The sequence below is a fragment of the Chinchilla lanigera genome, unplaced genomic scaffold (genome assembly GCF_000276665.1).
Source record: "Chinchilla lanigera isolate Chin_1 unplaced genomic scaffold, ChiLan1.0 scaffold00087, whole genome shotgun sequence".
In the NCBI taxonomy this organism is placed as follows: Eukaryota; Metazoa; Chordata; class Mammalia; order Rodentia; family Chinchillidae; genus Chinchilla; species Chinchilla lanigera.
The window spans coordinates 6,610,138-6,622,613 of NW_004955488.1; the positions used below are offsets into that span (position 1 = coordinate 6,610,138).

Here is a 12,476-nt window from a genome sequence, read left to right on the forward strand (position 1 = left end):
ATGCATTCAGCTGGTGAACTCCTTAGTGAGTAAATGTACAGATGAGTATAGCACCCCTATGACCCAATCACCTTCCAAACACATGGGCATTGGGATTGGAATATTCTAGATCTAAACCATAACAATAGACTTTAGAGCTAAGAAAAAATATTCAATAATATTTCAAACTTTTATTTCAGCCTAATGTACCTTGATAAGGTAGTAATTTAAATTTGATTTCCCCCTGTAATTGAATATTTTATTTTCAGTTATGGTCTTCAAAATAATTTTATGCTCTAACTTGAGCCCAACAACTTAGAATTAACTTTGAATTAAACTTGATCAATTTGAAAGAAAACTTTGTTATTTATAAACAGTTTTTCATAACTATTTAAGCTGATAATTTTAAAAACAAAGGGGGAAAGTATACTAAATTTATAATTTAGAGAATTATGTAACAAGTGAATAGCTAACACAGATTGGAAAAATAAAAGTAGAGAAGATTTACAGGGACAAATAACGTCCTTCACTTTTTTCAGTGATATTGGATTTAAGATTATAATCTCATTGTTGACCAAGATGAAAACAGATATTGAGATCCAAATTGTGATTATTTACTGTGTGGATAATAGTTGAAGTATGATTATGTTAAATCACCTTAAGACAAAATAAGAAAAATGACAAAGGTCAGAAAAAATAAAACACCATTCTCATACTATTTCTAAGCAATAATGAGAGATGAGAAAAGACAGTCAGTAAAGAAGATGATCAGTAAATCCAGACCAGTAGCAGGAATTTGGAAGTTGTTTGATTAAGTGAAAATAGAAGAAGAGAGTAGAGAAAGAAAGAAGGAAAAGAAAGAAAGAAAGAAAGAAAGAAAGAAAGAAAGAAAGAAAGAAAGAAGTACAACATATGAAAACTGCATCACATAAATAGAAATATGGACATTTCATAGAACTCTTTGAATTCACCTAGTTATGATCAAAGAGAACCTTTTCATTGGAAAGCAGAGATAAATAAGAACATGCATATCAAAGGAATGAGATATTCAGAAAATATTCCAAGTTAGTTTTAAAAGTTCTCTTTCATAATAACTAGAAAACAAAGCTCTGTCTGAAATCATTTTTCATTATTTTCTAAAGAGATCTCTTCATGAATATATTTAGACATTGCTGTGTTTGTTTATATGTACATGTTTCAAAACTGTTATCATTTGTATAAGGGCTATAATTTTAATGAGAATGTGCTAAAACAAGTTCATCAAAATATTTTACATAGAAAGGAACAAATTATATAATAGTGTCAACCCTAGCAGAAATATGAAATGTCTTGCATTTTCAAGGTGTTAATTGGCATATTCAGAAAAATCATAGCATTTGATCTTGGGATGATTTTAAGTTGGATTATTAAAATATTCAAGTATAAGAAAATAGTTCCAAACCAAGCATGGTGGTGCATGCCTGTAATCCCAGCACTCAGGAGGCTGAGGCAGGAGAACTGTTGTGAGTTTAAGTCCAGCCTGGGCTACAAAGTGAGCTCAAGGCCAACCTGAATTACACAGGGAGACCCTGTAACAAAAAGAAAAAAAGAAAATAGTTCCAAAATAGCAAAGCTAATCTAACACGAAGGACTGTAGTTTCATTATGATATTTTTTACACAAAATATGTTAGCAATTCAGTTTGTAGAATACATTAATGCATAAAACATAATGTTGGTAAAACATATAATGCAAAGAAGTAATGGATTTACAAGGTAAGTTTTATACATGAATGGATTTATATAATGAAATGTTTTTTGTTACCTGCTTGAAAGAAAGGAACCTATTGAAAATATTAATTTATCATAGAATAGTTTCAAAAATTATTCAAGGCTTGAAAAGCAATGAAAAAACAAAGTGATTCATCAATAAATATACATTTATGGATTCACTCATTCAAACCCATGTGGACTAATAACACTCACTGGGAGCCAAGCACTGCTCCTTGTTCTGGTGTGGCCAAGTTATGCTTTATGTCTGGATGTCCTCCTAAAGCCTCATGTAGTTAAGTGGGGCGGCCTTTTCAGAGGTAGCTGAATCTAGAGTATGTGATTGGGTCTTGTTTATTGCTGGGATTAGGAGTGTGAGTACTATACCTGCCCTAGGGCGGGTAGCCTGCATACAGTGTAAGGGAGAAAAAGAGGCTTGATCTGCCCTATTTGCTTTTGTTGCTTTTGCTGTCTCCTGTTGCCATGAACACTTGCGCCTCTGCCATCCACCTTGCCTTGGAGCCAGCTGATTATGAACTGAAACCTCCACAAACCGCAACGTAAATAAATCTCTGCTCTTTTAACTTTGGGTGTCAGCTATTTTGTCTCAGCAATGAAAGAAAAGTAGCCAAGACAAGCAACAAACAGCAGATATCCCAGACTGTATGCTGTGAACATTTCAATGGAAGGGCACAGACATTAACCAAGTGTACATACAAGTCAGTTGATTATAAGAGCCACAGAGAAAAGGCAAGCAAAATAAAGAGGGCCAAGCCTGAGAAGCAGTATTTCAGACAGGCAGTTAGGGAAGACCTCTCTGATGGGAGATATTTGAAGAGAATCTCAAAGGAAAAGAGAAATGACCTTTTACTTCTCTGAGAGAAGAATATACCAGCCAGAGGAACAGGAACATGCTTAGAATGTTCTGGAAGGGTGAGGGAGGCATAGCAATGGGGATGCAGTGAGCAAGATAAAGGGTGGAGAGGAGATGGGGACAGGGAGCGGTGTGTCCCACAGGGCGGTAGAGGTGGCTGTGGTGACTAGGATTTGAAGGAACATCAGAAGCTGTTGGAAATCTGTAGCCAAAGAGTGACATGATCTGACTTAGAAAGACTGTTTCACTCTTACATGGAGGACAGACTGAGGAGAAGGGGTGCAGGTGGGGAGACCAATTATAACAGTCAGACAAAGGCAAGGTACTGACAGTTTGCAGGGGGTGGTAGGAGAAAGATGAGAAGAGGTGGTCACAGCCAAGCTGTGTCTTGAACGCTGGATCTACAGAAATTGCCAGTTGCTAAGTTGCTGAGAGGTGATAGAGAAGAAAAGGAACAAGTGAAGGATGATATCAGGGTTTAGGACCTCAGCAAATGGGTGAAGAAATATTGAGGTAGAGAGCACCAGTGTAAAGAGCGAGGATAGTTCTAGGGCAGGGGAGGTCAGCAGTCAGCAGTAGAGTTTGGGGCAGCTAAATTTGAGATACATGTTGGGCAGATAGGACTCGGGAGTTCACGTGAAAGGTCTAGAGTGGAGGTTTGATTTGGGGAGTGTTTGACACTGGAGATGGTATTGAAAGCAACAGGCCTGGACTCCCCCCATCTCTGGGGGTGTACAGTTGAACAGAAGTGGTCTGAAGGACTGATCTTCCCAGGACTCCCAAGGGCTCTTCAGCATTCAGAGCTGAGGAAGTTTAGCGGATTTGGTAGAGGAGGGACGGTGGGAAGAGCCAGCATGCTAGGACAAAGTGTTTCAGCGTGGGTGCGATGCTTGTGTCAGACAGAGTGACCTCTGTGCTCCTGGTGTGTCGGGGTGGAGGTAGTTGGTGATGCTGGCAGAGACTCCGTGGAGGAAGAAATGGAGAGGAAAGCCTTCTCTGTAGTGAGCATTTAAGAGACAGCAAGAGAGGCAAAGTGTGTGCAGAGTGGAGTCAACTCTTCCCAGAGATTTGCTGCTTTTTAAAGAGTTAGGGAATGGAGAACTGTTTTTCAGAGTTAGAAAAAGCTGGGTTTAAATAGCAGTGAAAACCTCTTGATAACTCCAATAATACATATGATTGGGAGTGATAATATAAGCAGCCCAGCTATATTATTTTCAGTTATCCAGGTGCTTCATTTGCATTTCTGAAAATAAATTTATGTTTTATGCACACAATTACACTTAAAATTCACTGTGAAAACTTGCCCAAAGCACTGACAGCTCTTCTTTTTTCATCCGTATCCCTTGTGATCTTTGTATCTAAATATTACATATATTTTCAACTTGCTACAGGTAGCTATTTCATTTGCCTTCAAAAATACAACTCAGGACATTTTTAAATCAGGAAGACTGTTAGGTATTGTTAGCTGCCCGCCTGGCAGCCGTCTTTCCTTCTTCCTCTTATGACAGAATTCTAGGTAACGACAACCTGTTTTCTCTCAGAAGCAAAAATCCCATTCCCCTTTGAGAGATAAGACATTTGTAGCCCTAGCAGCCATCTTGTGATCATGAGGAAAAAAGCCCACAAGCTAAGGATGGAGAGCAGAAGGATCATCAGAGTGATGGCATTTGATGAGATGTTGTACTCTTGCAAAAAGTCTGTAACCTCTCACCACTAGCCTTATTGTATGTAAGATAATGAAATGCCTTCGTGAACTAAGCTGTAGTTACATTAATTAAGCCAGCAGGTATGCTAATGCTTAGAACTGAAGACATCCATGAGTTATCTTGATTTTAATTGGTGACTAGCATTTACAGATGGAAGTGGGTTAGATTTCTTACTACAGAACAATCTCTATTGCCCATGAGTCACTTTCTTTGTTGCTGAGATGCAATACTCTATCCTGACAAAGGAGGAGAGATTTTTTTTTTTGACAATCCAATATCCTTTATTGGTTCTAAAGAAGGAACCCCACATTCTTATACTTAGGCAGGAGTTACTGGATCTTGTGCTGGGGTGCTGAGATGGCTTGGACAATCCTAAATGGGGGGAGGTATTTCTGGGGTGCCATAAAAATGGGATAACGTGGTTTAACCTTCTTGTTGATGCTATACAGATCCAGGACCAAAGATTTAGGGTTGTAGATCCTTTTCTTCTGTGGCTGGACTGGGACGAACGGGGCCTCTTGGCGAGGTTCTACCAACAGCCGAACCAGGTCCTTCCGAAAGATATTCCAGCTGTTCTTCTTAAGGAACCTCTGGCACATTTCTTCATCGCTGGGGTATTCAACATGCATTGTTGTCAATTTTTTTCTTGTCTCATCATCAATCAATTCAAGAAATTTTTCTCTCCTTAACTCGATCAACTCAGCTCCCAGGCTCACTAGAATAAAGGGCCACGTGTCACGTTGGTTCTCTGGGAGGAAGGCCTGGTGAAAGCCCACAATTTCTGCTTGCTCCACAGTGTGGATTTTCATGTAGGCCCCCACTGCTGCCTCCTTGGGGAGCTCATCAAACTTGGTTTTGAGCATGGAACACTTGATTGAATGGGTACACTTGGATTTGATCTTTGGGCCCAGCATCCTGGGGAGACTATTTTCTGAGGGTTTTGTTGGTTCACTGAAGCTTATCCCTTGTTGCTTCCTGGCTTCCTGGAGACGCAGAAGTTTTAGAGAGCTGAAGTCCTGTACAGGATATGATTTGATCTGGAATTCCTGAAATCTCACCATAGGATCTGGTTCGTTGACATGAGCGCTCAGAGGTTTGTCATCTATCAGCTCCAGATGCTGCCAGACCCACTTGTAATAGTAAGGGGAGCTCCCAAGGTCTATCAGCCGCAGCACTTCACAGCTGCCCTTTGTAGGGGAATATCATCGGGCCAAAAGAACTCTTCTGGAGTGCTAGAAATGTTCTTCATCTTGCAGATAAACATGATGCATGATGACTCTACCAAGTCTTTTGTGATCAGCTGCCCATATGAGAATTTCTCTATCTTGCCCAGGGTTACCAGCTGCTGGAGCCTCTCATCAGACCATGACTGAAATAGATCCATGCCCCGTTCAAAGCGCATGACCTTGGCCAGGAGCACCTGCAGAGACTCTGAGTAGGTTCGAAAGCTGTCCAGAGACTGCAGGATGTTGCACAGGACTTGGATCTCGTGTTCCTCCCTCCAGGAAGGTTGCTTCTGCACGATCTTAATGGCTTCTGGAGGGAAGTGACCCTTCTCTGCAATGAAGTCCATGGTATCAAACGTAATTCGGCCTTGCTTCCTTTTATCCCAGAAGGAGAAGATAGGGTTTCTTCTGTAAACAGGTTCAATGATTTGATACTCGCGGAATCCCCTGAGGCCTTGGCGGAACATTTTACACACCCGGAGCATCATTATGATATCCATAGCGAGCTGGTACAGCCCCTCCTTACCAGTGACTCCTTTCACTGAGGTATGATGGCTGGAAGGAAGGCCAGGATTGAAAAGAAGGACCGAGAGACTTGCACCTGTGACTAGCAACAGGCTGTTTTCTTGTTCCTCCATAGTCATGATTACCCAGGACTCCTCGATGGAGATGATGGTCTGGCCAGAGGGAGAAGGCAGACCATACCCCAAGCCCTCTCATTCCTGTTGGACTAACTGGTAGCATGGGTCTGAGCTCTGGGGCCTCCACCTCAGAGGGCAGACCGATCTCCAGTGGTCTCCTTTGCATCCAGGGCATGGCCCATGGGGCCTCTTAGGGCAGTTCCTCTTGAGGTGGCCTGGCTTTTAACAGTGGTAGCAGATGAATGCAGTAGTCGAGTTCTTCTTGGAGCCCCGGGAATCAGACCTGGGATCTGTTTCTCTTAGTGGTGCAGCAAAAGCAGCTGCTTTTTCTCAGTCTCTTTGTTTTCTCTCCTTGGCCTCCTCCTCATCATGGCTATAGAATACTGAGGAGGCAATTCTTACTAACATCTCAAGTGAGCTATCTGGGGTGAAAGCCATTCTTTGTAGCTTTTTCTCTCCAGCTTCCCATTGCTTTGGGACCCCACAACCAGTTAGTGTCCTCTCCCCAGCTGTCAGCACAGGCAGCAGGAATCCTGCTGCAGACTTCTCCAGAGCTTCACCACAGCCTGTACTGTCAGGGGAAGAATGGCTTCCAATGAGTCTCTGCAGGTATTGTGCAAGGTCCTCCTGGTTTACAGCTTCCGAGCGGCTCTGGGGACCCCAGTCCACAGGACCTCTGACTCCGTGGTCTTAGTCTGCATTCTCATGTTCTCTGAGTCCTTGTTCAGCAGCTGCTCCTCTGCTGGCTCTGGACCTTTCTGGCTCCCAATGGCAGGAGCAAGAGTGGCTTGTTGTATGGCATATATTCCCAGGGGTTGTTCAAAGTTTCAATGATTCACACACATCTGTGGGTGGGCAATTGCAGTCCGTCATGGTGGGCCAATTGTGTCACTGTTTCTCTGTGTCATGATAGATCCCAATTGAGGGGCGACGGCCGGCCTAAGGACCGGCGAGCAATAGTGCTCGCCGCTGCATAGCTCCCCATGCACTGGGGGCCCACCCTCTGGGAGACAGCAGGCAGGAAGCTAGCCAGCCAGAAGGCTGGTGCTCCCCATCCGCAGCTCCCTGTGTGCCGGAAGCCCTCCTTCCGGGGAACCACAAGGCCGGGAGTGAGTCGCCAGTCTGAAGACCGGCGCTCCCCGCCTGAGGCTCCCCATGCATTGGGGGCCCACCCTCCGGGAGCCAGCAGGCAGGAAGCTAGCCAGCCAGAAGGCTGGCGCTCCCCACCCGCAGCTCCCTCAGGAGGAGAGATTTAATTTGGGTTCTATTTTCAGCCCATGGTCAGCTGACCCCAAGGCATAAATGGCATGGTGGAAGGAACCGGTAGGGCAAAGTTGCTCACCTCACAGCAGCCAGGAAGCAGAGTGAGAAGGGAGGAGTCGCACACTTCCAGATCCCACAGGTTAGCTGCAGTATCTGTGCAACCTGCCTTCCCAGAACCCATCTCTGAACACTTAGGGCTTCTGGAGCACACCCAAGTTCTAAACCATAACATTCCTGCTGTAGTGCTTCCATCTAAAGAAGCACAATACTCTTAATGATAGAATTTTTTAGTTTTTCTGCAATTATTTCTCTAGGACTAGAATTTGAACCCTGGGATTTTTTATTGTGCTACAGTACTCACCCAGCCTTTTTTTTTTTTTTTTTTTTAAATGTGGCAGGGTCTTGTTAAATTCCCAGGCTGTGATCCTTCTTCCTCAGTCTCCCAGAATGCTGGGGTTACAGGCCTGTACCACCAAGTCTAAATGGTTAATATAGTATTGATGATAATAGTTATATCATAAATAGTAATAGTTAATGCTTTTACTTATAGTACTATGTTCCAAGGACTGTTCTAAGAACTAAAATTATTTTATTTAATCCAGTAAAGTACTATAATGTTTGCTGATATTTCCCAGTTTTATATCAGAAAACTTATGTGTAAGAAAGATGTGTAATCTTCTCAAGGTTCACAGTTGGTTATTAGCAAAGTTGGAATCAGAACCCGTGTTATCTACTTCCAAAGTGGACCAACCTTCCCCAGTGTTTCAAGAAGGGCCTGTCCTGGCCCCTGCTTTTAACTTCTTTCCAATTATGTCCTTCTGACCAACAAGTCTTCTTTGCCAGGGGCCCCATTTTAGTTTACTCTGCCTTACTGGTTTGTGTTAATCATTTCATGGGTGAACAAAGCCTTCATCTCCCAAGAAGATAGAGACCTGAGCCAGAGCATATCTCCTCTTCATACTTTTCTGTAAATTGCAACAGTCTGTTGGAAACTCTTTCCCACTAGCTATTTTGTGAGATTATCAGTGTTGATTATTCTTCCCTTTTCTTGGTAAAAGTGCCATGGTAATTGAACAGTATCAGTTCTCCTTTTCCACTTATATTGCTGACATACATTGTAAGGAATAGAGTGTATGTGTGCAACAGAAAAAAATAAAATGTTTACATGGATCCACAACTAATATAATAATTCATATAAAATTATGAAACAGGATATTTCAATGGATATGTGCATATTCCATATATTGTGCATTCATTGCTCTAATAACATAAATTATCTACTTGCATGCATTACAGATATTGGGTTTATTACCAGTTGATTTTTACAAATCCAATGACATAGTAACCTTAAATGTAGACACTCAGAGAGGGTAAGAAGTTTGTCCAAGGTCTTGTAAGTAGTCATCAGCTATATCATGTCAGTATAAACTTATGACATCTGGTAGTGCTCCTTCTGAATACTTACCCTCAATTTTAATGTCTACTTTTTGTGGGCATTTGATTAATATTTTTCTCACTTATACAGCAGAATTCATGTCTTTTTATGCTAGGTATTTTATTACTGTCACTTAAATCAGTGACTGATACACAGTAGCCACTCATGAAATATTGATAAGGAATTAAATTTTATGATTATGCTTAAAATATTATGAATATTTGTTAAACAAAATATGAAAAATATAAGTAAAAGTTGTGAAGCTAAAATTCAGGCAAAATTTTACCCCAAATCTTGCATTCCCCAGCTAGTTTACTATTCTCTCATGCAAAGTACCTAATCATAGAGGAGCTCACTGCCATTGTCAGGCACCTAGTTAAATAATCATCATCCTTTCACCAACTAACCCTGCATACAGCCTCAGAATTCTCCACTCAGGAGGTTAGACAGTCACTACTAATCCACTGTTGTTGACTACGTTACAAAAACATGCTTCCTATTTCTGTATCTAGAGGAGAATTAAAGAAGAGTTTGTCCTGTTTAATCCATACCAGCTCCATCTCCTCTACAAACAATTCCAAAAGTGCAGAGGGACAAAGGATGGATGTGAAGAGCAATCATTCCACATCATCTTCTCACTAACAAATTCTGAGTGAACAAAAATATCTATCTTTCTATCATCAATCATCTATTTATCTATTTTGTATAAAATGAGAATTTTTAAAATGATATATTCCTCCACAAATGACTCTTAACAATGTTCTCCCAGTATTTTCCAAGATGTAAAGCTAAAATGTACAACTTTTTTATGATTTCCAGTTTGGACTTTTTTATCCTTCCAACAGTTACCTGTTATTTGATTTGCAACCCCAGAAAACACCTCATCTCTTGGTAAATTCTCAGCACTTTATGTATGCACCTTCCAAGGGGTTTTGCAGGTTACAATGCCAAATGTTTAAGTTGGTCAGTAATGACAAAGGACATAGCATATTCTAGGAAATGGAATTCTAACTTAAGAGATGCCATGCCCACTTCATAGGAAGAGAAGGAGATGGCCATTGATTAAGGTGTCGGATGAGGATATAGTAATGACTCCGGTAAATGGAATCTGCTAATTTTCTGTTTGAGTAAGTGCACTAATGAGATTCACACAGGGGCCATTACTCAGCATTTCTGCTAGCAGGGTACTGAGACATACTGACGTGGCTGTGACTATAGCTTTTCAATAACTGCATTCTGGGCCCATGTCTAGTTTATTGGCAACAGAATATGTTTGGGCTAATTTGGGGTAATCAGGAAGTAATAGGGACACATTACACAAGTCCTCATGACTGGAGGTCTTTTACAATTCGCAGTATCAGTATTATATTTATATGCTAGTTAATATATCAAGACACTTTGAATTTTAATTGAGTATAATTTTATTTGAATGTTATTTCATGCCAACAATTTTCTAGTATTTACCAGTTTTACTTATATTTTGTCTTTCTTATACATTTCTAAGGTGTACTTGGTTGGCTTTTTGTGTTGTTTTGATCTATATTAAATAGGGGTTAGTTGTTAATATTTTATAGAACATTCTCATTATCTCTTTTGTTTCTTTGATTAATTATATATTCTTAATTAAAATGCAACGGGTATTTATTGAATAAAAGTTAGCTAATGCAGTAGTTTAGAAAGATGGATATTAAAATTCTTGAAATTATAAAGATAACCATTTTTCTGCAATAAATTATCATTGTACAAGATGAACAAATCAAATGCAAAGCTCATAAAATGGAGGAAATTATTAAGATATGAGCAGAAATAAATGTAATTGAGACTAAGGAAACAACACAAAGAAGCAATGAAGAGAAAAATTGATTGTTTGAAAGAACAAATAAAACTGATAAAGCATTAGACAACCTCATCAAAAGGAGGAAAGAAAAAACACAAATTAAGCATTTAGAATGAAAAGGGTGCAATCTCAATGGATCCTACAAAAATCCAGATCATCAGTACCTACTATGAGAACCTATATTCTAATAAGATAGAAAATCAAAGAAATGGATAGATTCCTAGACACAATTTAGTTGTCCAAACTAAATCAAGAAGAGGGCTGGGGATTTAGCTCAGTGGCACAGCTCCTGCCTGGCAAGCATGAGGTCATGAGTTCAATTCCTGGTACCAGAAAAAAAAAAAAAAAACTAAATCAAGAAGATATAAAAATTCTAAATAACCTAATAACAGCCAATGAAATTGAAAATGTAATAAAAAAAATCTACCAAAAAAGAAAAGCCCAGGCCTTGACAGATTCACTGTTGAATTTTACAAGATATTTAAAGAAGAACTAATGCAACTAATGCTGAAACTCTTTAAGGAAATGAAAGCGAAGCAATACTTCAAAAATCATTCCTGAAAGCAAGTATTACCCTGATTCCAAAACCAGAGGAGAATTCAGAGAGAAAATAAAACTACAGACCAATCTTTCTAATGAGCATAAATGCAAAAATCCTCAGTAAGATAGTAGCAAACAGACTGCAGCAAATCATCAAGATTATACATTATGACCAAGTAGGATTCATCCTAGGGATGCAGGGATGGTTAACTATATGCACATAAATACATGTAACACACCATATTAGCAGAAATAAAGAGAAAAATCACGAGACCAACTTAATAGATGCAGAAAAAGCTTTTGATAAAGTCCAACACCCATTCATGTTACAAACCCTACAAAAAATTGGGAGAGATGGCCTTTAACTCAGTTTTATAAAAGCCATCTACAACAAACCAATAGCTAGCATCATATTAAACAGTCAAAAATTGAATGCTTTCACCCTAAAATCAACAAGATGACAAGTATATCCATTATCACCACTCCCATTCAATATAGCTCTGAAAACATTAGCAAGAGCAATTAGATAAGAGGAAAAAAATAAAAGGAATAAAGATAGAAAAGGAAGTTCAATTAACATTATTTGCAGACAACATGATACTATACATAGACGATCCCCAAAACTCAACCAAAGAACTTGTAGGTTTAGTAGCCAAATTCAGCAGTATAGTGGGATACAAAGTCAATACTCAAAAATCAATAGCATTCCTGTACACAAGCAACACACTCACTGACAGAGAAATTAGGGAAAGCACACCCTTTATAACAGCATCTAAAAAAATGAAATACTTAGGACTCAGTCTAATAAAGGAAGTAAAAATCTGTACAGTGAAAATTACAGCACCTTAAAATAGGAGATTGAAGAGGACATTAGAAAATGGAAAGATATGCCTTGTTCTTGTATGAAAGAAACAACATAATGAAAATGGCCATACTCCCAAAACTGCTATACAGAGTTAATGCAATTCCAATCAAAATACCATTAGTATACCTCAGAGATCTAGAGAAAACATTCCTAAAATTCATTTGGAACTGGAAGAGATCTAGAATAGCAAAAGCAGTGCTGGGCAACAAAGGCAAGTCAGGAGACATCACAATGCCAGACCTGAAGTTACACTACAAAGCTACTATGATAAAATCAGCATGGTACTGGCAAATAAACAGGCTTGAGGATCAGAGGAACAAACCAGAAGATGCAGACACAATCCCAAACACTCTCAGTCACCTT

The 12,476-nt window shown here is 39.8% G+C and overlaps 1 protein-coding gene across 1 annotated transcript; it reads right to left on the bottom strand.

The window, feature by feature from the left end:
• Window positions 1–4,560: 4,560 nt before the first annotated feature.
• On the bottom strand, window positions 4,561–6,032 carry LOC102007129 (cyclic nucleotide-binding domain-containing protein 2-like). Its single transcript, XM_013504412.1, is given in 2 exon segments — window positions 4,561–5,493; window positions 5,589–6,032. Coding segments are annotated over 2 exon segments (1,341 nt in total). The 3' UTR covers window positions 4,561–4,596.
• Window positions 6,033–12,476: the final 6,444 nt, after the last annotated feature.